Source organism: Marmota flaviventris, chromosome 9 (assembly GCF_047511675.1).
Source record: "Marmota flaviventris isolate mMarFla1 chromosome 9, mMarFla1.hap1, whole genome shotgun sequence".
NCBI classification, from domain to species: Eukaryota; Metazoa; Chordata; class Mammalia; order Rodentia; family Sciuridae; genus Marmota; species Marmota flaviventris.
In genome coordinates this window covers 108851512-108878189 of record NC_092506.1, presented here as the reverse complement: position 1 = coordinate 108878189, position 26678 = coordinate 108851512, and the positions used below count along the sequence as shown (strand labels likewise).

Here is a 26678-nt window from a genome sequence, read left to right as displayed (position 1 = left end):
TTGGAGATGAAAAATTTGGTTGATTTGGTCTTGGCAAAAAAAAGTATGTTTTAAAATTTAGGGGGTGTGAGAATAGGGATCATGTTAGGTTTCACGTGGAATCAAGCATCCACACTTACTGAGATGATCTGCAGAGTCCTATGGTCTCTGACTATTTCATTAGATCTCCTAAGGAAGAGGTAGGCAGATTTACATTACTGCAAGATATTGGATATAAATTTCATTCATTATGTCTAGACTATGGAGATAGAATGTGCAGCCACACTTCAAGGCTCTGCATAAGATAGCTTAGTAATAGAAAGCTTTGAATGTAAGTGAGCCAGTTGAGTCATAGGAACAAATTAGCTATTAGGAGAGACAAGGTAACATTATATTTTGAAGCACTGCGTATATCTGTGATCTTCTTTTTTAAATATTTTATTTTAGTTGTAGATGGACACAATACTTACCTTTCTTTCTCTCTCTCTCTCTCTCTCTCTCTCTCTCTCTCTCTTTCTTTCTTTCTATATGGTGCTGAGGATAGAACTCAGTGCTTCACATGTGCTAGGCAAGTGCTCTACCACTGAGTTACAGCCCCAGCCCCATATCTGTGATCTTCTAATAGCAGGGCATAAAGGAAAAAGATGGTCTTAGCACAGGTCACATATTCACAGCACGGGGTAAATAGAAATACTGCTTAATAAAATCTGAAGGACATTTTTTTTGGTCTGAACACATTATTAGTAATAACAATTCTTTTTGAAAAAATGACGTGAAGATATTTGGACTTTTCTTAGTAAAGTTCCCTTCTGTTAGAAAAAAGGAAAGTTTGTATAAGTTGGACAAAAGTTTAGTTTTTTCCTTTGGAATCATTCTGTTCAATCAGGAGGTAATAAAAGGAATTAAAGTTTAGAAGAGAATTGTGCTTTCATTAATGGGATAGAACATTTATAGATTGAGGATGTGATAGGGAGTGTGGGTAATCAGTACAATGTAGGCAAATGGAAAAACACTGCATTGGTGTTTTAAATTGAAATAAGAAACAATAAAGTGTGCAAGTATTAAATATTCAATGAACTTTTCTTATTTGAAATGAATTGAGTTATATACCACCACCTAGACTGAGGTGGGTCATTTAAGAATGATAATTTTCATTTAAGAATGTTCATGCCTATTCTTGCCTGGTAAATACTATTTCTTACCCTCTTCCTGGAAATATCTACTATATTTACTTTTATCATCACGGATGCATTTGGTCATTCTTGAATTTCCTATAAATGTTAAGTAGCACATACACTCGTCCTCCTCTCCCTTCTCATTATTAATATTATTTTGCATTTTTGGAATCCAAGACCTTGCTCATACAAAGCATATGCTCTACCACTTAGCTACACCCCCAGGCCAACACACTTACTTTAGTGCTTGGCTTCTTTTACTCAATGTAGAGTGTCATGTGTGGTTAATCTATAGCATTGTATTTGGTTATTGCTGCTTAGTATGTGTTCTTTTGTATGAATGTATAGCAATGTACTTATCAATTATTTTCTTAATAGACATTCATTTGGTTTGTTTTCAGCTTCTGCATTTATTAATAAGGTTGGTATGAAAATTCTTGAAAATGAACATCTTTTGGAATATACACTTATTTCTCTTGGATATATACCTAGATGTGAATTTATGGGGTCATAGGACAAGCATTTATTTAGGCTTCTAAATACTACCAGATACCCAGGTGTGATAGTGTTTGCCTGATAATCTTAGTGACTCAGGAGGTGGAGGCAGGAGAATCACAAGTTCCAGGTCAACCTCAGTGACTTAGCAACTTAGCAGGGGTCTCAGGAACTTGTCAAGACGCTGTCTCAAAATAAAAAATAAAAAGTAAAGTGGTTTAATCCCACTATAGAAAAAAATCAGCTAAATAATAACGTTGGGACTGGGGCTTTGGCTCAGTGGCAGAACGCTTGCCTAGCGTGTGGGAGGCACTGGGTTTGATCTTCAGCACGGCATTCAAATTAAATAAAGGCATGCTGTCCATACACAACTACGAAAAAAATTAAAAAAATAATAACGCTGGACACTTCTTATGTTTATTAGCTATCTGGGTATTACCTTTTTATATGTCAGTTCAATTTTTGCCTACTTAAAAATAATGTTAGGTTTTTTTTTTTTTTAAATTGAGTTTAAAAAATATATTCTGGGTCTGAGACCTTTGCTTGTTCATTCACATGACTGTTCTTGATGTCTTAGTTAGAGATGTTTTCATTTTAATAAAGTCAGTTTATCAACTTTTGTTTTTACTTTATCTTGTTTAATTTTTTACTACCAGAAATTCGAAACAAGATTCTCATGTTTTCCTTTGAAAGCTTTATGTTTTATTTTTCTGTGAGGTTTAAAAAAATTTTTGGTAAATTTCAAATCAGTTATAATATATGGTATGAGTTAGTTTTATTTTTTTCATGATGGTATTATGATGTTTCAACATCATTTATTGAAAAGACTCCTCTTTAAATTTTATTGACTGTATTTACATGGTTGTACTTGAAAATCAGTGACAATACTGTAGAGGGACTGGCTGGAAAGGAGTTGACTTGGAGCCAAAGTGCTATATTTTACAAGTACAGTAGTGAATGGAAATGAGGACAATATTCATGTGTTGTTTTGTTATGAAAGTACACTTATGCCTAGGAATTTGATATCTTTTGTTCTATTTTAAATGGATATTTAAAATTCAGTTTTTAATTATTTATTACTAATATGTTTTAAAAGTTGATTTTTTTAGGGAAAGCAGGCTATATTTATTCAAAAACTACAAAAGATTACAACATAAATCTACCAAAACAAAATTGATTTTTAAAGTTATATACGAGTCACTCATATGTATGAAAATTCTGTTCAAATCTAAATAACAATCCATTTCACAGAAAGATTATTATGTCACTCAAGGAGTGAAAAGTAATACACAGAAAAGCTTTGTCAATACAGACTACATAAATATACAAATCTAAAGTTTAATGTAACATGAACAAATCATAAGTACACAGTTCACTACTACCTTTTTATAACATTATAGAAGTAAATGTTTTGTATTTAGTGAAATTTACAGAATGTATAAAATCTTTAATCCTAAGTAGACTAACAAGTGTAAACCAAGTAGAAAGTGAGGTTTTCACATGTGAGAATGTATATTTCAGAAAGAACCCAACTTGAAGTAAATTCATTAACATATATTGCAAAGGTTCACAAAAATGTTTATCATTTATAATTGTACAGATTAAATTGCTAAGAAATTAATATCAGAATCTTACTGTGGGGTATTGACTTCCCTTAAAGGACATATTATTTGGGAGCTTAAAATAGCAGAGATCAATATAAATTAAATAACATGGATGGAGAAAAATATACAATTTGCAATAACATGAGGTTAGAAAACTGAACATTGTAGAAAATATATATTAATGTCCATAAGTTGGTTTTGATAAACTATTGGTTACTTGTTACAATAAATCATTAAGATATTCATTACACTAGCATTTTCCCACACAGGTCAGAATTTGGAAGCAGTATGCCTTTCTCAAATTGTCATTTAGTATTTTTTTTTCTTTCCTACCCCTCAAAGCACAGAAATAGGTTTTTGAATATCAGTAAGCTATTTATGGAGGTCACAAAATACAGATATTCATAAATACTGCACAAGCTACACTGAGGTACCTGGACAAATGCTACCAACACGTGTGAAAAAAGATGGTTTTAAAAGCGGTAAGTACTAAAGTAGTTACGATAAACACACTATTTATGTCCTTCTGAAACTCCAGTGAAGGAAACCTTATTGCCATTATGCCAAATGCAATATAACTAAAAGCACTGCACAAAGGATTATGAATCCAATGTACATATCACAGGATCAAAAATCCAGTTAAACAACTGAGCTAATCAATTAAGTAAATTACAAAGTAATACCAAACTTCTTTAATGTATCAGTACTATTTTAGAAGCATCATCAGAACAAATAGAGATTTAATTATTAATTGGCTTGGGCTACATTCTGTACTGAAAATTTTGCTTAGTACTATAGGAGAATCTCAGACATCCTAGAAAAGCTGTGAAATCATGCTCTTTGTTATTCATCAAAGGAAATTTAACAGGTTTAATGATACCTGTATACTTCCCATTGTTCTGATGTTCTTTCTACATACCAAGCAATTCAGTAATCGACAGGAATATTAAGCAGAAAAGAAAAGAAAAAGAGAGAGTAAATCAAAAACAAAAATAAAAACAAAGCAGCAGACCCTGTATTGACAGATGGATGTTTAAAAAAATTACCTGACAAATATAAATCATAAAATCAAATGTACTCATAAAGGCACACTTATTTTGTGTTACATATAAAACTGTAGATTGCAAACTGTGCATGCATACCATAACATTTTACCTGGGAAAGCCGATGAGTAGGATTTCTTGCAAATATTTACTGCCATGATACAAAACAATTATGTGCAAATTGCAAGGTGCCTAAAATAGCAGTTAGCATTTATATATAGAAAGAGGTCACTATCTGATCAAACATTCAAGAGAAGGAATTTCCCAGAGTTTATAACACAGAACAATAACCACCACAGGCTCCTTCTCCATGGCTTTTTTCCAGGTGTGACAATTTGACTCCTTTATTCTGGTTCTCACTTTTCCATAGTCTAGGCATCTGAATGATCTTTTCAACAGGTTCTTCAAAGGCACACTGTACATCATCACAGGTTTTTGCAGTTGCCTCTAAATAACATGGAATGCTTTCGTGCAAATTTCAGGCCTTAATTTCTACCAACTTCACGATTTTTCTTATCAATTTTATTTCCAACTAGCATGTTTACTATGTCATTTCTTGTACAGTAAGTTTCCAATTCATTTAACCAATTATCCAATTTAACAAAGGTGTCTCTTTTTGTGACATCATAAACTAATATAACACCCTGTGCACCTCTGTAATAGTTGGGAGTTAATGTTCTAAACCTCTCTTGACCAGCAGTATCCCATATTGCAAGTTTAGTCTTATTTCCATCCACTGAAATTGTTTTTGAAAGGACACTCACCAAGTCCACTCAAAGTCCAAGGACCACACCATACACCAGAATCTTATGCAAGGGATTTATTGTCATAGCATGGAGTAAACCAATAAGGAGGGCAGCAACATGTTGGCACTCACAGGCTAGCTTTATAGCCTGCAAGAGGAATTTCACAAGCACGCTTAGGGGTTGTGTCACGGGCTGGGGTGGGGTTGACCTTTTAGCAGGCACACGTTCTTATGGGGAACTAAGCAGTATTGCCTCAGAATCTCTAGATAAAATGGCTCCCAACCTAAAATGGTGGATCTGATGCTAATATTGATGTGATGCCAATATTTTTCACCTTAAAGTCAACACCTATTTTTGCTGCAAGTTTTGGATCAAAGTATTATCTGTGAACCTCAAGATCAGTCTGGACTTGCCCACCCCATACTCAACAATGATGAGGATCTTCAAAGTGGGCAACATGTCCTGGTCCATCCTGACCCTGCTCTGCTCTGAGCCCAGCTGGCCACCGGGTCCGCCTCTTAACCCTTCACTTGAAAGTTGATTTTTGTATATTGATTTTACATTCAGAAATTTGCTAATTTTATTTATTAATTCTGATTGTTACTTAAAATTGACCAAAAAGGAAATAAAAATTATTACTATTGTTATTATTATTAATTTTTTTTGTATGTCAGTATATACATTCATGTTGAGGTAGGAGTTTAGGGACCTCAGTGAGGCAGGATATAAGAGAAAAAACCAGCTGGAGTACAAGACAGAGGGATGAGTCATCATGTCCCTGTTTACAATAAATTTTATTACCATGACAACTCCCACCTCTGAGAGCTTATTGCCTTGGCAACTCCCTCCACAGGCTCTATATTCCAATTAGATGAAAATTTCTTCCAATGGTAACAAATGGAACGAGGTCTTCAATCAGGTCTGTGTGGAGAGGACCGAAGCACAGCTCAGCACATAGGACAATACTCCTTTAGATATTAGGGACCTTGAGCCACTTGCCTCTACTCTACTTTACCTAGTGTTAATTTCAATTTCACTTTCAATAAATCTGTGTTCTGCCTGTTACTTCTGTTTGTCTTCTTTAATTCTTTATTGAGTCTTCAAAAAGCTGGACTCTGACTGGACACCTCACCAGTACCAATGTCATAGGCAAATAAAGACAGATTTGATTATTTCTTAATTATCTTTTTATCTTTTATTTCTTATTTTATTTTCCTCATTGCACTGTCAAAGATCCCGAAATAATTATGAATAGTGCTCTCCTTGTATTTTTATTTTTATATTTTATTTTATATTTTGTACTGGGAATTGAACTCAAAGGATTCTTTACCATCGAGTTACATTCCCAGTTATTTGTAATTTTTATTTTGAGACAGGGCCTCACTAACTTGCTGAGGGTCTCACTAAGTTGCCAAGGCTGGCCTCGAACTTTCAATTCTGCCTCAGACTTCTGAGTTGCTGAGATTACGTGGTGTTCCACTGCACCTGGCCCCCTGTCTTGTTTCTAAAGGTAAATGCATTTAGGCTTTCTCTGTTGAATATGGGGTCTGCTACAGTTTTTTTTTTTAATTTTGTTTTGCAGATAGTGATCAGATTATGGGTGGATAATTAACAATTTTTACTCAAAAAGATTTTTTTTTCCTATGAGAATATATTGATACCACCTGTGGGTAAGAGGTTGGGTTTGACCGCTCCTCATGTACCTCGAACACTGGGAGTCGATTTGGTAGGAAATTAGGTTTTATTCAATACCAGATTTGAAGGAAGATAGAGGAAACATTTTGTTTTAAATCACAGCTTCAGAAAACTCTGTGAAAGCTTTTATAAAAGAAGAGAATGAAGAGTGGGACCAAAGGCAGGAAGTAGGTAGTTTTAGCCAGGCAGTGTTAGGGAAAACGTCAATGGCACCTGGCTGATCAAGGGGTAGTTTCTGTTCTCTGTGTGAGGAAATGTAGAAGTTAAAACATTTGGAGCTTTAATTCTTATATCAGGAAGTTGCCCTTAATTTCAGGAGTCTGTTTCAATATGTACAATGGTTAAAAAAAAAAAAAAAACAGTAAAAAAAAAAGTATACAGAAAAATAAGCTTTTGTTCTCTCATGCTCATGTTCTTCCTCTGAGATGTAATTATTCCCAGAAATAGCATAGGCATACACGAACATACCTCTATCTCTGTTTCTATTTATTTGTACATCTGTATATTTATGTTTCTAGAGACCCTTATATGTATTAAAATTTTATAAAAATAAATTAAGGGTTGAGTCTTCCAGAAGAAATGGTTTAAAGAGGAGGGAACACAGGGCACTGCTGGATGAGAAGAGGAATCGAATACGAAAGGCATGGGAGAGGGTATGGCCGGCAGGAAGAGGGAAGAGGAGGCAATACAGCAAACCCAAGGTGATTTTAGCCCTGGTATTGTTTCTGAGTTTTTTTCTGTCTCCACTGCATGGTTTGATTATCTCTGGTTACTATTTTATGTTGAGAGAAGAGCCATTGAATATGAAAGGTGCCGAAATGGCTAACATTTTTTTTTTCTTTTTCACTAGGACACAAATTTTCATGTGATTTTAACCATTAACACAGTTCAGAAATATCTCAAATGTTACATGGATGTCATCAATATTACAAAAAAAGAAGAAAAAGTGACAGGCAACAGTGAAGGTCAAATATACATTTAAGGGAGAATGTGGGCTATCTCTAGAGGGACAGACAGCCTGGCAAACATTTTCAATTCAATGAATTTACATACTAAGTTGTTTATCTATTTATCTTATTTACCTATTTATCTTAAAAAAGCATTGTTTTAATCTCCAGGAGATAAAATGTTTGGAGGTTAGCACTCTCATCCTCAAAACAAGTAAAAACTAAAGAAATTGAAAAACAAAATCTATTCTTAGACCTGTTAGAGAATTGAGGTCATGTGACAATCTGACCCCTTAAAAATTGGAGAGGTGAGAAAAGAATTGTAATCTGCCTTGAGCAGAAGCTGTTGGAGCTAGAAGGTTGTGTGTGTATATATTGGTAGGAACAGAAGTGGTAAATGATGACTTGCGGGAGGCAGATGATAGACTCACCTGAAAGATCCAAACTCCTGAGGGCCCAGTCTTAGAAGTGTCCCCACACTTACCTGCATTTTACCTCTAGAAATCCTACAGATTCTCATGGTGAAGATCAGAAAAAATTACCCAAACCTTCAGACAGGAGGAGGACAAAGTAACCATTCTGAAATACAACCCAGAGCTTTCTGTGCTCTGCTTGTCCTCAGAACACTGCTGTCCTACACCCTAAACAATGTTGGAGGAAGGGAATGACCCAATTCTAGTCTCCTCTTGTCCCTGCTAGGCTTCTGGCCTCCCCTAGAGGGTTAAAAGGGTTGAGAAGCACTTGCGAAGGTCCTAACCTCAGGAAATAGGCACAATTAAAAATTGAGACCAAATCATAGCAACACAGAATGTTTTTTCTCCTCCCAGCCTTACTATCACATCAATAAATTCTCTATATAATAATAAAGGATTACTGCAGAAAGAAATGCAAAACTCAGACTCTATTTAGGAGATTTTCTAGAGAAATGCAAGGACAACAGGGGAGACAAATGAGTAGAGGAAATTGAATGAAGCCTCAGATAACTACAGCCACAGCAAACAGTAAACAGTGTAGCTCCTAGCCGGATAAACATAAAACCTCACATTAAACCACACTTTAAAACTTCACACTAAAATCTGTTTGCCTCAGTTCCTATTACCCAATATGTCGTGTCTGGCTTTCAACAAAAAATAAGGCATGCTGAAAGACACTATAAAGTCTTCAGAGACAAAACAAGCAACAGAATCATAGTCAGATGTAGTGGGGGTGTTGAAATCATCAGACTGAGAATTTAAAACAACTGTGATAAATATGCTAAGAGATTTTATGGAAATAGTGGACAATAGGCAAAACAGATGGGTAGTGAAAGCAGAGAGATGAAAACTCTAAGAAGGAATCAAAAGAAAAGTCTAAAGAATGCACTGTAACAGAAATAAAGAGTACTTTTTCATGGGCTCATCAGTTGACTGCACATAACAGAGGAAAAAATTATTGGTCTTGGATCTGTGTTAAATGGAATTGTCCAAACTGAAATATAAAGAGAAAATGGAATGGAAAAAATGGAACAGAATAGAGATGAATTGTGATATAGTTATAAAAGATGTAACATATGCATAATGAAAATACTGAAAGAGAAGAAAGAAAGGAACAGAAGAAAATAATTGAAATAATATTGGAAGAGAATTCTCCAGAATTAATGTCAGACATTAAACCACAAACCCAAGAATCTCAGTGTATGTTAAGTAGGATAAATATTATTAAGTCTACACCAGACATCTCCTATTCAAACAGCAAAAAACTAGACAAAAAGAAAAACTTCAAAGAAACCAGGAGGGGAAAGAAACACTGATCTTACCTATAAGATCTTATTTATCAGGGAATGTGGATGAGAATTACAAAGATTTATATTTAGAAACCATACAAGCAAGAAAAAGTGTAGTGACATATTTAAAGCATTGGAAAAATATAAGTGAAACCATCAACCTAGCATTTTGTATCAGTGAGATTATCCCTCAAAAGTAAAGAACTACAGGCAAAAATTGAGAAAATTTGTTACCAGAAGACTGGTCTAAAAGAAATGCTTAAGGAATTCTTCAGAAAGAAGAAATTTGTATAGGTCAGAACAGTGACTAATGATTCCTATTTCTCCATCTTCACACATGCATTTTTAAATTTTTGGTCCTTTTAGTAATAGCTATTCTAATTAGGGTGAGGTGATATTTCATTGTAGTTTTGATTTGCATTTCTCTGATGAATTAAATAAAAATGTTGAAGAAATACATGCACTCTCATGTTCTCATGCTTTTTGCAATACTAGTCACAATAGCTAAAATATAGAATCAATCTCATTGTCCCATCAACAAATAACCAGATAAAGAAAATATGGTATAAAATACAACTGAACAGTATTTGGCTATAAAAAGGAGAAAATATAGTTATTTGTAGCAACATTGATGAACTTTGTTCAGGAAAATAAACCAGGCATAGAAGGACAAACACGGCCTAATATCACTCATTTATGGAATTTAATAGAGCTAATCTCATAGAGGTACAGAGAAGAATTGTGGTTAGAAGAGGCCTGGAAATTGGGAGAATGTAGAGAGACAGGTCAATCAGTACAAAGTTACAGTTAAATAGAGGAATAAATTTTGGGGTTCTATTGCACAGTAGTGTGACTGACTATAGTTAACAATATTAAATTGTGTGTTTCAAAATAGCCATGAGGGGGTTTTGAATGTTTTACTTACAAAGAAATAATAAATGTTTAAGGTGATAGATATACTAAAAGCCCTAATTTGATCATTACACAATGTATTTCATATGTTCAGAAATATCACACTATATTCCATAAATATGCTCAATTATCATGCATCAACTAAAAACAAAATAAAACTTAAAAGAATGTATGGCTAACATATTTAATGGTGAGAAACTACATGCTTTCCTTCCAAGACTGAAAAAAAGCAAGGATGACTTTTCTTCTCACTTCATTCAACATTTTACTAGAAATCTTAGATAATGCAATAATAAAAGAAAAGAGAAGGATACAGGTTGGGAAGGAAAGAATAAAACTTTGTCTGCAATTGACATGACTTTCTATGTAGAAAATGGCAAATAATGGACATAAGGAACCCATGGAACTCATAAATGATTGTAAAAAAATTTCAGGATATAATATTAACATAAAATATATAAAAGTTAATTTTCATATATGCCCATAATAAATAAGTAGAATATGAAATTGAAATCGCAATACCATTTCCATTAGCAACCAAACAACAGAAATTCTTAGGAATAAATTAAAGAAAGATGTACAAAGTTTATTTGAGGAAAACTACAAAACTATGATGAAGTATATAAACAATAAATGGAGAAGTATTCCATGCTCATGGTTAGGTTCATATGTATTATGAAGATGTTAGTCCTTAAAATCTACCAAATTATGCCAAATTCATGTACAATACATATAATTGATCCCATTTTTATGAAAGTATATATAATTAAAATGCACTAATAAAATAATAATAAAACAATAATAATAATAAAATATAATATCTGTAGAGTAGAGCAAGTAGATGGGGGGAGGCATGAAAAGAGGGGAAAAGAAGGTAATTGGAAATTAGATTCATCAAATTATGTTATGTACATGTACAAATATGGCATAGTGAATCCTATATTATGTGTAATTATAATGCAGCACTAAAAAAACTCCAAAAATAAAAACCTCAAAAAAAAAAAAAAAAAAAGATGTGAGGTCTTCCTAATTTGATCTCTAGATTCTATGCAATCCCAATAAAAATTCTTGTAAGCAACAGAGATCACTCTGTTAGTTTGCTATTGTGGATATCAGCAAACCGACTATAAAGATTTCATGGAAAGATGAAAGACTCAAAAGAGTCAACATAATACTGAAGAGGAATAAATTCAGAAGAGTGAAACTTCCCAATATCAAGACTCACTATGAAGCTATGGTATTCAGGACTGTGTGGCATTGGTGAAAGTATAGACAAATCATTCTAGAAAATAAATTTGAGATTAGTGTCTGTCTGATTTTCTCAACATTGGTTGAGAGAGTAACTGGAATACACTATGCTCAATAACTACTTAGGGGCAGAAAGAATGAAGACTCCAGTAGGTTGAAAGATTAGTTTTCTGAAGGCCATGTCTGATTTTCAGGACTTATTATTTTAAACATTTTTGAGGAGAAAAGATAGCATTTCAGAAGAAAAGTGAACAGTACATTTTCTCCACAGTGGTCACTCTCTCTTCTTTTTGGTTCATCCTACATCTGCCCCTCAGCCTCCTCCATCTCTGGATGAGGAGAATCTTGTCCTAATGTGACTCAGGTCTAAGTGGGAAGTGTAGAACATACAGCCAAAAATTAATCTTGTTAGGGAAACATTTTGTAGGAAGTGGAGATTCTACTGAAATGTTTCATCAACTGTCATTCCCATAATCTTTATCTGGCAGTCAATTATGGTCTCCAGAAAACAGACGTCTTCATGCAGCCAAACTTGGAGTTGGACTTCAAACTTTTTATTTAGCATGACTGAACTAACTTTTGGTAGAAGAACTACACTTTATACTCCAAACAGCTAAAAAGCAATTTTAGTCAGTATTTTCATTGCTGTGACTAAAAGAATGGACAAGAACAATTTATAGGAAGAAAAATTTATTTTGTCTCATGATTTCAGAGGTTCTATCCACAGTGAGCCTACTCCATCGCTCTGGGCCCACAGTGAGGTAGAAGATCACGGCAGAAGGACATGGTGGAGAGAAGCACTCAGAACATGGCAACCAGAAAGCAGAGAGAGAGAGAGAGAGATCTTTACTCATCAGGGACAAAAATACATATCCCAAAGACACACCCTCAGTGACTTACTTTCTATGCCACACCCTACCCGCCTACAGTTACCACCCAGTTAATCCATATCAGTGAATTAATCCACCGATTAGTTTATACCTCTCATAATCTAATTATTTCATCTCACAAAATTCTTTTAAAATATTTTTTAGTTGTAGATGGGCACAGTGCCTTTATTTTATTTTTATGTGGTGCTGAGGCTTGAACTCAATGCCTTCCACATGTGAGGTGAGAACTCTACCACTGAGCTACAACCCCCACCCTGAAAATTCTTGCATTGTCTCACACACAAGCTTTTGGGGGATATCTCATATCTAAACCATAACATATGGCTTATTCTTAATTCTCAATTTTTGTTCCTTGTGGTGAAGAGACTGGAAATGCCACTTGATTATTTATGGACAGGAGAGATGCCTGGCCAATGAGTTGGAAAGGGATCCTGCATTCAATCTAAAATTTTCTTCAGGATGATGCAAATTTACTCTCACTTTTAACATGCTATCTTTTTAAGATGGTGGTTTCTTGTATTTATGAGCTCTTAATAGGGGTTTCAGGCTTTACTTAAGTACTTGTTCAAAGTCTGAATTTTGAGAAATGTATCACAGACATCAAAGTACATACATGGCTTAGAGTTTTTGAATTCAGTTTAGCTTCAATGTCAAGAGTTGTCCTTGTGAGTGGTAAGGGACCTGGAGTATTCATGCTTTCACACTAATGAATCATTCACTTTGGAGTACTTCTAAAAGAATGCAAATTCTCAGGCACTCCCATGTAGGCAAAAATTAGTAGCATCTTGAGGTAAAGAACAGCAGAATATGTGTTTGTGTTTTGTGAGCACTTATTTGAAGGTAGTGTGCATAAAGATTTGGTTACATGATATGAGGGTATATGGGCAGAGCATGATTTGTGCTCAGCTCCTAATTGACAGAGATGTTTTTATGTAACTGCTATGACATTAGTGACAACAGAACAGAACAAACAAAACAATCCATATCATTTCTGAATTGTTCATTTGTATCTTGAGCTTTTCTCTTTTGGGTGTACTTATCTTTATTTTTGGGTTCTTCTGAGTGCAATTTTGTTTTTGCTAATTATAAATCAGTTACTTGCCCTTGGATGGAAAACAGACCTATTTTGCTGTTAATGGTGTCCTGGATTCTTCTGTCTTTGCTCTTCCCAGACCATTCGAGCTGGAACCACTGATTTCATCCTACTTATCCTGGTTCTATCTCATTTCTAACAAGAACTGGCAGTTTGCAACAGAACTCACCTTCCTGGGAGGGGGGTGCTACTCCTTGTCCTCTTGTCAGTTTTGCCTGGGGTGGCTCACATTTTACTCTGGCTATCCATTTGGGTTTGTGGGGTTGTGTTCCTGGCTGTGCTGCTCTCCTCAGTTTGATGTCCAAATCCATCCTCTGCCCTTGTCTTCCTGCTCTGTTCTTTGGAGTCTGACTAATGTTATCTGCATTATCAAACTCTCTTGCCTTTGCCCTAGCAGGGAAGGAAGTGAATGAGGCAGGTATTATTGCCCTGGACTGTTCCCGTGGGAGTGATGTGGACTGAATTTATCTATCTGGAGCTTCACCCAAGCTAAGTCATCCTGCCCACTCAGCTCTTTTGTCCACATTAGCTTAAATATGGCAAAAATGCCTCCATTATCAGTCCTTCACCATCCCTTTGATTTTCCAACAACCTACACACAATATTGTAAAATGTTTGGGTTTGTTCTTCTTCACAGATGTTGCACCAGAGGGCTTAGCTGGTGAACCAGAGGGTCAGCTTTCCAAGTCTTTCTCTGGCCATCTCAGGGCTACTTACCTGCTTCAGTGGGCCACAGGAAAGATGCACATAGGTAAGATGAACATATGGTCAGCAGTCGTCTCTTCCCCTGATTGTCCTTGCAAAGGATGGCAGAGCAGAGTGTTCCGTCCTGAATTCTGGAGGTGTAGTGTCTACCGGCTCTCTTACTGACGTTACCTGTGGTGCAGGAGAGTGGGTTACGAAGACAGCCCTCAAGCAGAACAAGATGTCTCTGAATTGTTCTTGATTTGAGAATTTTTTTTTGTGTACTTATCCAAAAAATTATACTCAAATATCCTGGGCTCCCATATCAGGGCAGTTCATTAATTAGTACAGAAAAATAAATGGATTAAGGAGAATCTATGTTGTTAAACTTTCTAGTTACTTCTCTGAGACTTTAAAAAATAAGTATTTTGTATCAACAAGATTTGAGTTACTGTTATGGCACTTTAGGAACAGATTTATACCATGTGACAATGTTTGTATGTGAACCAACTATTTTTATGTTGGCCCATGGGAGGAAATATGACTTTGAGCAATTAATTCCCGTGAATGGACTGCTTTTTGGTCAAAAGTAGATGTTTCCTCTCTGACTGGGCACCTATTTTTCCCTGCCCCAAGAGGACAAGGAATGGGGTTAATATTTTTTTTGTGTGTGTGTGCTGAAAGTTCTTTCCTCACTCTTCTTCAAGGGGATGTCATGCTGCTTCCTGAATGAGCTGGGAAAGCAAACTGAGAGTATGTTGTGCTTTCTTCTCTATTTGGGGGAAGACCTAAAGATTCCTAACTCTGTTTGTGGCTGGGTTTATAAAATTTATGTGTGGAGGAAAAAGAAAGAACTAGAGAACTAGAGAAGGAATTAAAGAATTCTATTTTGGCTGTAGATCTAAGATTTACATTAAAATAGATTTTATCACATTAAAACCTTATCTTTTGATCTCTTTCTGTTTGGCTCCTGTGTCTTATTTTTACATTAATTCTGTCCTCAGAGTGCTAATTAAGACCAGTGAATTGTTCTTATAACTTTCTCCCTTCTAACAATATTCTATCTATATGAAATAACCTCATGTTCATTGTTTAAAATTGGGGACCAAATTTTAGTTGGTCCTAACAATTTATCCACTGATATCACCTGCCTCTCCCCAAACAAGTGAGAATTTTCTGGTCTTTGTTTCCCCTGATTTCTCTGCCTGGAATGACCTGCACTCTTTTTCACAGATCAGATCTGAATTATCACTCAGAATTTATAGCAATAAGTTCACAGTGTAACATAACTTGACCATGCATTGCCATAGTAACCACATTATAATGGGACATAGTTTCTGAGTAAAAATGTAGAATCAAGTAAATATACAGTCAATTAAAAGCAGAAAGATACATCATATATAAAAAACAAATAATTATCTTACAACTAAAATTTGGTCCCCAATTTTAAACAATGAACATGAGGTTATTTCATATATTGATTAATAGGAATCTCAGTAAACATTATTTATAATACATAGCCCATGAAAAACAGACCTTTGTCATAACATTGGCCATTTAAAATCTAGATGTAAACTATATTCATGTTAACTGAACACTAATTAATAACAATATCATTAGATTTAATAAACTTTAAAAAATTGGGGGGATTAAATTTGATGACCAATTATTTTACAAAACTGCCCAGAAAATGTTCAGTTGATACACATATTCAATATATAACTGTGTAGCAAGTGAATCCTGTTTGCTTATGTCACCATTACCAAACTTTAAAGTTTGTTTTATTGTCTTTTTAAATAGTTATTTATATGGAATAATAATGCATTTATTTAAAAAATTGTAATTTTATGATGGTAAAATGTTAATAGGATTCAGTGGGATATTTCCATATATGAATAATGTTTAGTGATCAAAACAAAATTCCATTCTTCATCCTCCACATCTTTCTCAATCTCTAGTATTCACTAGTCTACTTTCAAGTCAACGTCTTCTAGCTTCCACATATGAGAGAGAACATGTGGTACTTGAACAATCCATGATAGGATTACATTCTTCTTTATGTCCAAATAATAGTTCATTGTGTATATATACCACATTTTCTTTATCCATTCATCTGTTCATAGGCACCCAGGCCAATCTGATATTTAAACTATTGTGGTTATGCTGTAACAAACATAGATATGCAAGTATTCTTTGGTATGCTGAATTCACTTCACTTAGGTCTATATCCATGAGTGGGATTGCTAGATTATGCTAGTTCTAATTTTAGATTTCTGAGAAGCCTCCAAACTATTGTGGTGGAAATAGTCTGATACTCAAGCTGGGTTCACGTAAAGCTACATATTTGAAGTTCCTGCATTCCTAAATATGACAAAAATGCCTCCATTATCAGTCTTTCATTTTGTGTATGTTTTGCTTAAGAATGCAGGAATGTGCTGGGTGTGGTAGTGCGCACCTGTAATCTCAGTGGCTCAGGAGGCTGAGACAGGAGGATTGCCAATTCAAAGCCAGCCTCAGCAATTTAGCAAGGCTCTAAGCAACTCAGCAAGACCCTGTTTCTAAATTTAAAATATATATATATATATATAAAGGGCTGTAGCTGTGGTGTGGTTAAGTGCCCCTGGGTTCAATCCCTGGTATGGGAAAAAAAAAGGTGCAGGAATGTATTTATATCCATTTAAGAAGAAAAGCAAAGGCATAACTTTTATAAGATAAAAAAGGTTTCGGAATCCCACAAAGGACTTTAGGTGTGAACATATGAAGAACATATGAGTATATTCTCTAGAGTCTATTCTTTGTTCTTCCCTCCTCCTCCTCCCAAACACTATCATAAAAGCAGCCTGCAAGGGAACAGATGAATCCAAATAGAGCACCCTTCTTTGTGGGAAGCAAGAACAAGGTCCATTCTCCATCCCTCAGTTGATGGTGGATGGGGTCTGTGAGACATTACAGGGCATACAAAAACCAAGGCACAGCCTGGATGTGGCCCTCCTGCACCCCTCCCTGAGTCCATCCATCTATCAGCAGTCAGAGTTCTTAGGTGAAACCACTATATCTGAAGAAGCTGGTTAACTTCAGCAAGAAGGGAGTTTACTGGGCGGAAATAGGCTATTGTTTGGGAACAGGCAGGATTCAGGAGAAGGCAGGCAGGTGGAAATCGAGCCAAGTCACATCATGGAATCTGCCTGTCAGGATGCTGGCTGGCACTTCCAAAACTGCCTCCATAGGCAGCTGAATGCTACTGGTGGCACCCTGATCACCACACACGAGAGCTGGGTGCTGGATTGTGCATCTCTACCTTTGACATTATGAACTCTCATTACCTCAGAGGCATTGACCCGACTGGAAGCACCTGATCAATAGAAGCTGGGCAATGTGTTCTGGGCAGTCTGCATCAGTGTGCAGAAATTCATCTAAGATCTAAGAGAGGATTCCTCCAAATAGGAGAACAAATACTCTTTTGTTGTGTGTGTATTATTATTATTATTATTTTGCAAAAGTTTATTAAATTTACAACAGACTCCAACCCAACACTTCATTCTAGCTATAGGTGGCAAAATATGTTACAGCGGGGCTCCTGATGTCTAAATAGGAATGGAATCAACAGTCACCATCATTTCAGGCACAAGAATCGGCTTACTTTTTACCAGATTTCTTAATTCCACCTGTGGCCAGGGGGCCCTTCCCTGCGGCCTTCGCTTTTAGCTCCTCAAGTTTCTTCTGCTCCTCTTTTTGTTTCTGTTTGAAAGCCTTCTCTTCCTCATCCAGCTCCTTGGCCTTCTTCTTAGGTTGTTTCAGGGGCTTCTTCTTGCCACCTTCCTGGCCAGACATGGCGCCTACCGTCCCTACCCCAAACCTTGCTCCTCCAAATATTCTTATTCTTCAACTCTCTGCCTGAATTTCACTTCCTGATGGAAACAACTCAATCTGATTTCACCTATTATTAAAACTTTTCATTTTTTTTTTGGAATTTTTGGCTTGGGGTTTTCAGGCTACACGTGTAATGTAGATTGCAGCTTGAAACATAACCAACATGTGCTTGTGGTTAGGAATTCCCAGAGAAGCTGGTTTTGGATCACCAGGGCTGAGAAGAGCTGTGACATTTTTTTTTTTTCTACTTCAGAGGTACTGAGAATGAAGGCTGCTCCACCCCGGGTTGGCTCTGGCATCCTCACAGAGGAGCACCAAGTCTCTAAGCCCCTACTGACCTGGTTCCTGCCTTCTTGTCTCTGCCCTCCCAGGAACTTACTTTCTTGGCAGCTCAGTCACGCATCGAAACTATGCTTTTTTGTTTGTTTAATTCAGACTTCTAATGCATGCTGAATTGGAAGAAGATTTTCTGAAAGGGAAACTGCTCTATGGTTAGAAATGACTGGCTCTATACATATTTTTAGATTTTTAGGAATGAATGAATGAGTGAATGAATTAGTTTTATTTTATATTATAGTGAACAGAGGCAATTGATTTTGCTTTGTACCTTTTCTTGGTTATTGCTTTACATTTGCTGAAACTCTAAGGAGAGTTTAAAAAAATGCATTGAGTAGAAGAGTTTAATTCTATAAGAGGATGCCATTTTTTTTCTTAATAAAAATAAATCAGTACATTCAAAATTGAAACATGAAGGAGATTTTCTGGATAGAGAGTAGTTATTGAACTAATATCCAAAATCTTTACTGAAGGATCCTCTGCCCTTCATCCTTTGTTTTTCTGCCATACAATAGGAGGCAGACCTCAGAAGGTCTTTGCTCCCCCTTAACATGGGACAAGTGACTCATGCAGCAAGGCTGCAGACTTTCAAATGAGTCTTCTAAAGTGATTGCCCTAAAGTCCAGGGACTCTCTGGATTGTATCTACACACACACACACACACACACACACACACTATACACTGTATGTCCAAGTGTGGCCCAAGCCATCAGAGTGGCCTATCAATTTAGGATATTCTCATAAACCTTTAAGGGCTTTGTTTATATAGCAGCAGAGTATACTAATAATAGTAAAATCTTTTGACATATAGTAGGCATGAGTTTACAGCTCTGCTCTTTTATTAACTATGTGAATTTGAGCTAATTATTTTACCTTGTCTAACTCCGTTTAGTTAAGTAAAATAGAGATCATACCAATCTCATGTGGTTGCTACAAAGATAAATATATATATAATTCATGGAAGCACTTATCATAGTACCAAATACTCCCTTTTTTCCAGTTGGTTACTTCCCTTTTTAAGGAGTCATTTTACCAAATACAGTTTATTAACATTTGTTTTTGAAAAATCTATACAGTAAATTAGGACAAAGAAAAGAGAACTACTTCTTGAATTGTGCACAGTAAGTTAGGTTGTATTAGTTCATTCAACAGATAGAATAACCAAGTCCCAAAGACTGTAACTTGCTGCTTATAAAGTGAATATTCCAGAAAAATTTGTTCAAATGTCATTAAATTTTTAAAAATATTTTATCCCCTCTCACAGATTAGTTTTGCAGCTTTTCTACCTTTCCCAGTCTGATTGATAGGAGTCTTGAAGTTTACTCTGTGGAGAGTCTGAACCAGAAGAACCTGGGCTCAGACACCAGGCACAGCCACGAACAAGGGGACTGAGCTGGAAAGACAGATCACATAAATTCTAGAGGTTTCCACCAGCTCTCTAAATACTGGAGGCGTCATTATTAAGGTCCCTCTTCTTCTAGTCTCTTGAACTAGAAGACTGGAGTCACTTCTCTGTTGAAAATGACCAGTTTGAAGAAAAATGCTGAAGTTAGTGTTCCTTCAAAAAATAGCCCTCACAAACCACAGAGGAGTGAAATCTCCCAGTGTCCACAGGTGGCCCTAGCTCACAGAGAGGCCTATTGACTTAGGATAGTCTTAGCTTCAAGAGAACAGCCAAGGACCCCCAAGCTGTTGGAGAAAGCTAACAATGTGACTCACTGAAACTCAGAAGAAACAACTCTAAATGGCAGTAATCATCTAACTGCAGCGGCTTCTTGAGGTGGAAAACTGTCTAAGGTGAACACGGGGACTCACCTTTTTGTATTGGTCAGTTTCATTGTGTGGGTGGTAGCTGGAAATTTTCACACAGGCTGACCACAGAGCTTGCTCCTGTACTGAAGCTTTTGGTTGGAAGCCCTGGAACAGGGGTTTTTGTTTGTTTGTTTTTTAAGACAACCTTCTGCTGGAATGGGGAATGAACACCAGAAGACAATTTACCAGGAATTCTCTTGGGTCTACTCTTCACTTACCAAATCTTTGCATTTGGCAGGTACTGTCCACCACCTTCTGTGCCCAGATTTTCTAGCTGGGCCCTGCTGTGCCATAGTAGGAAAGGGGTGGCACACAGCTGTTTGTCACTGGTCAGCTCAATGTACTGACACAGACTTCTGGGCTGCCAGTTCTTCTCTTTCCAAAAGCTGTGGGTTCAGACAGAACAGCAGTTGGCAAAGTCTACTAACCTCATTTTGGCACCAGGCTCCTGCAGCTTGATATTGACATCTACTTCCTGGCATAGGCGGGTTTATCACCTGGACTTTGAGCCTAAAAGGATGGGATTGGTATAGGTTGGGAATGATCTTTAAGGAAAGAAGTGGGTGTAGCACAAAAGCCTTTGGCTTTGGTTTTTCCATTATCATTTTTCCAGGAAGGAAAAATTGATGTTTTTCTCAATTTTGTAGTGAGAAGTTGACACGCCCTCAATGGCTAATTTATTAAGTAAATAACATTGCAAGAAAAGGGCCAGGTCTCCCATCCCCCAGCAGTTCTTCTCTTTCCCTTTTTATAAGACTTCACTTTTTTAGAGCAGTACTAGTTTCACAGAAAAACTGACAGAAAATTGCTCAAATTTCCTGTAGACTTCCTGACCCCCTATGTACAATCTCCTCCATTCTTACCACCTTATACTAGGTGGTAAGTTTATACAGTGGATGAACCTACATTGCCACTTTATCACCTAGAGTTCATAGTTTACATGAGGATTCACTTTGAGTATTGTACATTCTATGGCTTTGGACTAATTTATAATGATATATATATATCCACCATTATAGTGTTGTACAGGGTAGTTTCATGCCCTAAAAATCCTCTGCACTCTGCTACATTCTCTTTAGTCAGGATTTTTGTAGTGGCTGAAAAAGTTGAGTTTACAAAATAATACATATAATAGTGGTTTGAATGGGTTCCTTAAGGGATGGAATTCAGTGAAGAAATAAAAGCAACATTTATCTAGCAAATACTATGTGCTAGGCACTAATAGTGTCTAATCAAGAACTTTGAAGGAGGGGAGTGGAAAACATCTCACAGAGGATAATTATCTTGCTTTGAAACTTTTGAAGCTCTTATCCTTGAAAAGATTATTGTGCCCTAAATACCAAAATTCAAATATTTAATATTTTAATTTTTCAAGGTAATAAAAATTAACTTGAAGACAAGTTTTCTAGGTTTTTCCTTGAAAAATTATAGATTTGACAATATTTTAAGCTGAACCTTCTCACTTCATTTTTGCCTCTCTTTTTTTTGGTCTCTAAAATGCATATTTCAGACAACGGTTTTTAAAATTATGAGTTATAATTAAAAAATGGATCATGTCAACAACTCTCTGGAGGAACACTCTTGAGAAAAAGCCAGGGACAGTGAAAAGGACTTGAGCAATATGGGGGAATCCTGAAGCTATGGACTTGATCACCCGTACCAGGGACCACTTCAGGCTCAGTCTCTTGAGGTCCCTGGGGGGTAGGCAGCAGGACACCTGAGAGCATACACTCTGCAGTGGCATCTGCAAAAAATAGGATATTTGCTGAGTGTGGGCATTCAGAGACATCAGGGTGGAGTCCCAGGATAGTCAGAGTGAGGACATGGCAGCTCAGACAGCTGGCTATAAACAGAGAATATCTATGGTAAGAGCAGGAGCTGATTCTCTAAATAACTTGCCAGGCTGTGGGCCAGGACAATGTAATTACAGGAAGGCCTGCCCTGGAGTAGGTCTTTACTGGTAGAGGATGTCGATCTTGGACTTCACCTGGGACTGGTGCCAGGCTACTCTCCCTAGGCCATCCCTGAATAGGTGGAACCCTGTGGTTTTATGCTGCCCTCTCATTATTGAGGTGTGGGAGGTGGTAAGGGGGTGGGATGGGGCCAGGCTACCCATATAATTGGTATGGAATTTGGTTTGACTTTTTAAAAATGTTCCATTTTTTTTTTTTGCTTGGGGTCATATTAGAGATATAAGACTTGGTTATGATTGCTTCCCTTCATGGTAATCTTTCATTGCCCCAAACTGCTCTGCATTTAGTACAAATTTTATCTCCCTGACCCTGGCCTTTTAAAAAAGTGTTTTAAAAAAAGTGTTAGAATTTCCTTTTAGACCAATATTAGAAAAATGATGAACATAAAATTTATACCCACAAATTTCAGAGATTTTCATACCCCACTGGAGTTCTAGAAGTTACAGAAACTCGAATTTTCTGGAAAATAATACATTTTTTCCAGATGCTGTAGTAAAGTCTGTGTCTTCCCTGGTCACATAGAAGGAGTTGTCTTTATAGGGAGGGAGTGGGAACAGAGAGTGGAAGGTGGGCATCTGAGGAAGTATTTTTTTAAAAAACTTTTTTTAGTTGTAGTTGGACACAATACCTTTATTTTATTTATTTATTTATATTGGGTGCTAAGGATTGAACTCAGTACCTTGCATGTGCTAGGGAAGTTGTTTTTAGGAAGGCATTAAAATTTAAATTGCATGTTTATGGAAAAACCATAAAGGATTGCAGACTCAGAGAAAATAAATTTTCAATGACAAAGGATTTGGGTACTAGAGGAAGACAATTGTTTGCTTCTTGGAGGTGTCATTTATATGAATTCTAGAAAATTGCCAATCCCATAAATTTCAGTTTTCTCATTTGTAAAATTAGTATAATAATAAAATGTATTTCGGTAAGAGTTATGGAAGACAAAGTATATGCACTTAGTGTGTTCTTTGACTTACATTAAGTACCCAATAGAAATTATTCATTCATATTATTATTAATTTGAAAAAGTTCAACTTAAATATTTATTTTTTAGCACATATCAAAATTATATTTCCTTTATTAATGAGACAACCAGCAAGAAGACAAGGATGTTCCTAAGAGCATTTGAGACACAAGGACACACACACAATTTTATGTATGTATATAGTATATAAATTCAAAAACATATGTGTAAATAGTGAAGATAATGATGTTAAAATAAGATTTTGTGTTAGATATATGATTGAATAATGTCATACAGAACAATAAAATCATATTGCCTTAAGGATTAACTGATATATTGAGCTATGCAAATAGTAATGATATTAATTTATATAAAACTTTCACCTTATGAGATTATAAAAGGACTGACTCTTTACCCATTGTGAATTGTTAATCAAATATATTATGATGTCCTCCAAGAGTGTCAAATTAGAGTCAAAGAGGTATTTTAGAAAATGCTGTAGTTTGATATTCAAGAATCAACTATTTATTTACATTTTTTTCATGTTCATAATTAATTTGTTTTTAAAGTTATTAAGGGCAATTTTGGAAGATACTGTACAACCTAGAAGACATTATGATTTTAAAATATGAGAAGGCAAAGAAGGAAATGTATGAATGGAAAAGATATCTTCTATCACACCTAGAAGATCATACACAATAGAGGGATTTAGAATGAATAAAAATTGGTGTGCTGGCTGTTATTATTTGTATATTGTAAAATTTGACTTTAAATTTTATTTTAAAATGTAATCTCTTATTGCATATTCAAAATAAGAGCAGACAAAAAGGAATGAGAAAAATAAGCAAAAAGTTTTGGAAAGCTGAAAATAATATAACCCAAATCAAACCAAAACAAAGCGAACCAAACCAAAGAAACAAAACAAAAAAACCCAAAACAAAAGCAAAAACCGAATTAAAATAGAAGGGTTGAAATAAAAAGGTGAGGAAATTTTCCATAAACAATAAGAAGACAAAGACAAAGAAAGGAAAGTAGGTTCTCTGGTCTCGGGCCTAAGTCGTGGAGCTAAACACACTAAGAAAGTCAGAATCGTCGGTAAATATGGGACCCACCACTGTGCCTCCCTCTGGAAAATGATGAAGAAAATTGAAATCAGCCAGCACGCCAAGTACACTTGTTCCTTCTGTGGCAAAACCAAGATGTAGAAGAGACGGGCTGTGGGGATCAGGCACTGTGGTTCCTGCATGAAAACAGTGGCTGGTGGTGCCTGGACCTACAACACCACCTCTGCCGTCAAGGTCAAGTCTGCACTCAGAAGGTAGAAGGAATTGAAAGACCAGTAGAAAGTTCTACAATAGAGCAAAATTGTGGTTTGTTTAAATTGTATTAACTGGATCTTCTGATGTTAATTGCAGTAATATTGTCCCTTCAAAAGTGATTTGTAAGTTGAAGCCCTTCTAATTTGAATTGGAAAATTTTGCTGAGATGGGTTAGTGTAATTCAGGTCTTTTTTTTTTTTTCTCCAGTAGTCAGATGATAATGGCATGAAACTAAGACTTACAGCTTAGGTATATGCTTAGCTTTTTTTTTTTTTTAAACCACTGTTCAACTTCTCAGAGATACATTGACATATTGTGCAAAATTTGTTTTAAAGGTAAAATGCGCTAAAATACACTAAAGATATACAAAAATTGCCTCTTTTGGTGTTTCATTTGACTGCACATTGTATCAATGCCTTTAAAACATGTGAAATAGTTATATAACAATTTTGAATGTGTCTGCCATCCTTTTTTTTTTTTTTTTAGTTTTCACACAAGGGTTCATAGATTGAATTCAATTTCATACAGATGGTAAAAAAAAAAGCAGAAGTTCCTTAGAGGGATTTACTAGTTATGATTAGTTCTCTGGTGGTTATCATCTTTTTCTCAGCCATGTCTAAATAGCCATCTGTGGTAGGGACTCCAAAATCAGAGTAATTCTTCATGAATGTAATGGTTATAAAACATAGATTTCCTTTACTGTTAGAATAAAGACCTTTGTGACTTTTCTTGAATTGACCCCTTTCTGCTAAATCTTGCTTTTGCCCGTTAGTGACTTTTTGTTATTGTTGTTGTTGTTTCAAATAGCTTATACACAGATGTTTCCTTCATCTATATAAGAGCTGGCTCTGGCACGAATATCACTTCAGAGCAGTGCTCCTTAACTGGGTCAACCTCTTCTAAACCCATAAATAACAGGTTAGATTTTTTTGTTTGGATTATTGTTTCAACAGAATTTAGCTTATTGTAGTGTACCCAGGACCAAGCATAATTCCTTGCACTTAATCTGCATGAGTAATGAGTAAATGTGGTCTTGTTTTTACAAAAAAAGAAAAAAAAAAAGGAAAATAGGAAGGAGAGGAATAATAAAATGATATATTTACTAAATTTAATCAACAAAAATAAGGTTAAGGATTATAAATTCTAGGGGAGGTGTTTGAATGAAACGTTCTTAAATTTGAGGAATTAATAATGTTAACAATATTGAGTGTCTACTACCTGATAGGCATATGATCTTATCTCTCTGCCCTACATTCATCTCTAGATCAAGAAAAATCAGTCAACATAGTGATATTATGTTAAAGGGAAAAAGCATATATAATAGAAATATACACTGAAGTATTTTTGTTTGAAATAATATAAGTATAGGATTTGCTTTAAAATGCTTTAGCAAAAAACCATGTAGTGATATATGAAAAAGACTGTTAAAATAAAGATAACTGTTGATGTTGGATAATGGATTTAAGACGTGAAATGTACTGTGAGGTTGTACATTTATGTGTTTGGACAAAGTCCATAATAAAAAATAAAAAGGCAATTAAACAGTAAAAAGAAGTAACATTGATGAATCAGTCATTTGGCAAATTGAATTGGCTTCTGAGAGAGAACCCTCCCAGAGGGTCTGGTAACTTACTGGGTGGCGAGGATAATAAGAGAGAAGGAATACAGGATGGGCTCAGATATTGATACCTTTGTTAGGTTGAAAACATTAGAGAAAGAAAATATTTTAGGAATAAGATAAATGTATTACCCATGGCTGAGTTTTACGTGTTTGTGAGATATTCAAGTAGAGGCATTTGATTGTCTATTGAGAATACAGAACATAAGTTGGAGCTGGACATGAACATGTGACAGCTGTCAATTGTATAGCATGGGTTCACCTTCGCCAATTTAGATTGAATGCATGTTTATCTCTAGAACTTTCATTGGCCAATGCAATGAAATATGTTTATTAAAGATAAATTAGGTTCTATTGACCATGGGTCCATAAGCTGTTTCAGGGCTGGAAGTTCCAGCTTGCCAATGCTGTTTGAAATAATAATTAGATTATAATAATCTAATAATAAAAATCATTGCACCTGATTTCAGTAGAGCCTAGGTGGTTTCAATAGTTCAGGTTGGTCACATTGGT

At 35.6% G+C, this 26678-nt stretch overlaps 1 protein-coding gene and 2 pseudogenes across 1 annotated transcript; 1 reads left to right on the top strand and 2 right to left on the bottom strand.

The window, feature by feature from the left end:
- Positions 1–4527: 4527 nt before the first annotated feature.
- LOC114100697 (ras-related protein Rab-18-like) lies at positions 4528–5513 on the bottom strand (annotated as a pseudogene).
- Positions 5514–17824: 12311 nt separating this feature from the next.
- LOC114100742 (translation machinery-associated protein 7) lies at positions 17825–18104 on the bottom strand. The gene has a single exon (XM_027945545.2). It carries the CDS (start codon positions 18102–18104, stop codon positions 17910–17912), a length of 195 nt encoding a protein of 64 aa, XP_027801346.1. The 3' UTR covers positions 17825–17909.
- A 5075-nt stretch (positions 18105–23179) lies between these two features.
- LOC114100655 (large ribosomal subunit protein eL43-like) lies at positions 23180–24571 on the top strand (annotated as a pseudogene).
- Positions 24572–26678: the final 2107 nt, after the last annotated feature.

Bases quoted from the DNA above. Each gene is read 5' to 3' on its own strand.
- LOC114100742 (XM_027945545.2), bottom strand. From the start codon at position 18,104: ATGTCTGGCCAGGAAGGTGGCAAGAAGAAGCCCCTGAAACAACCTAAG.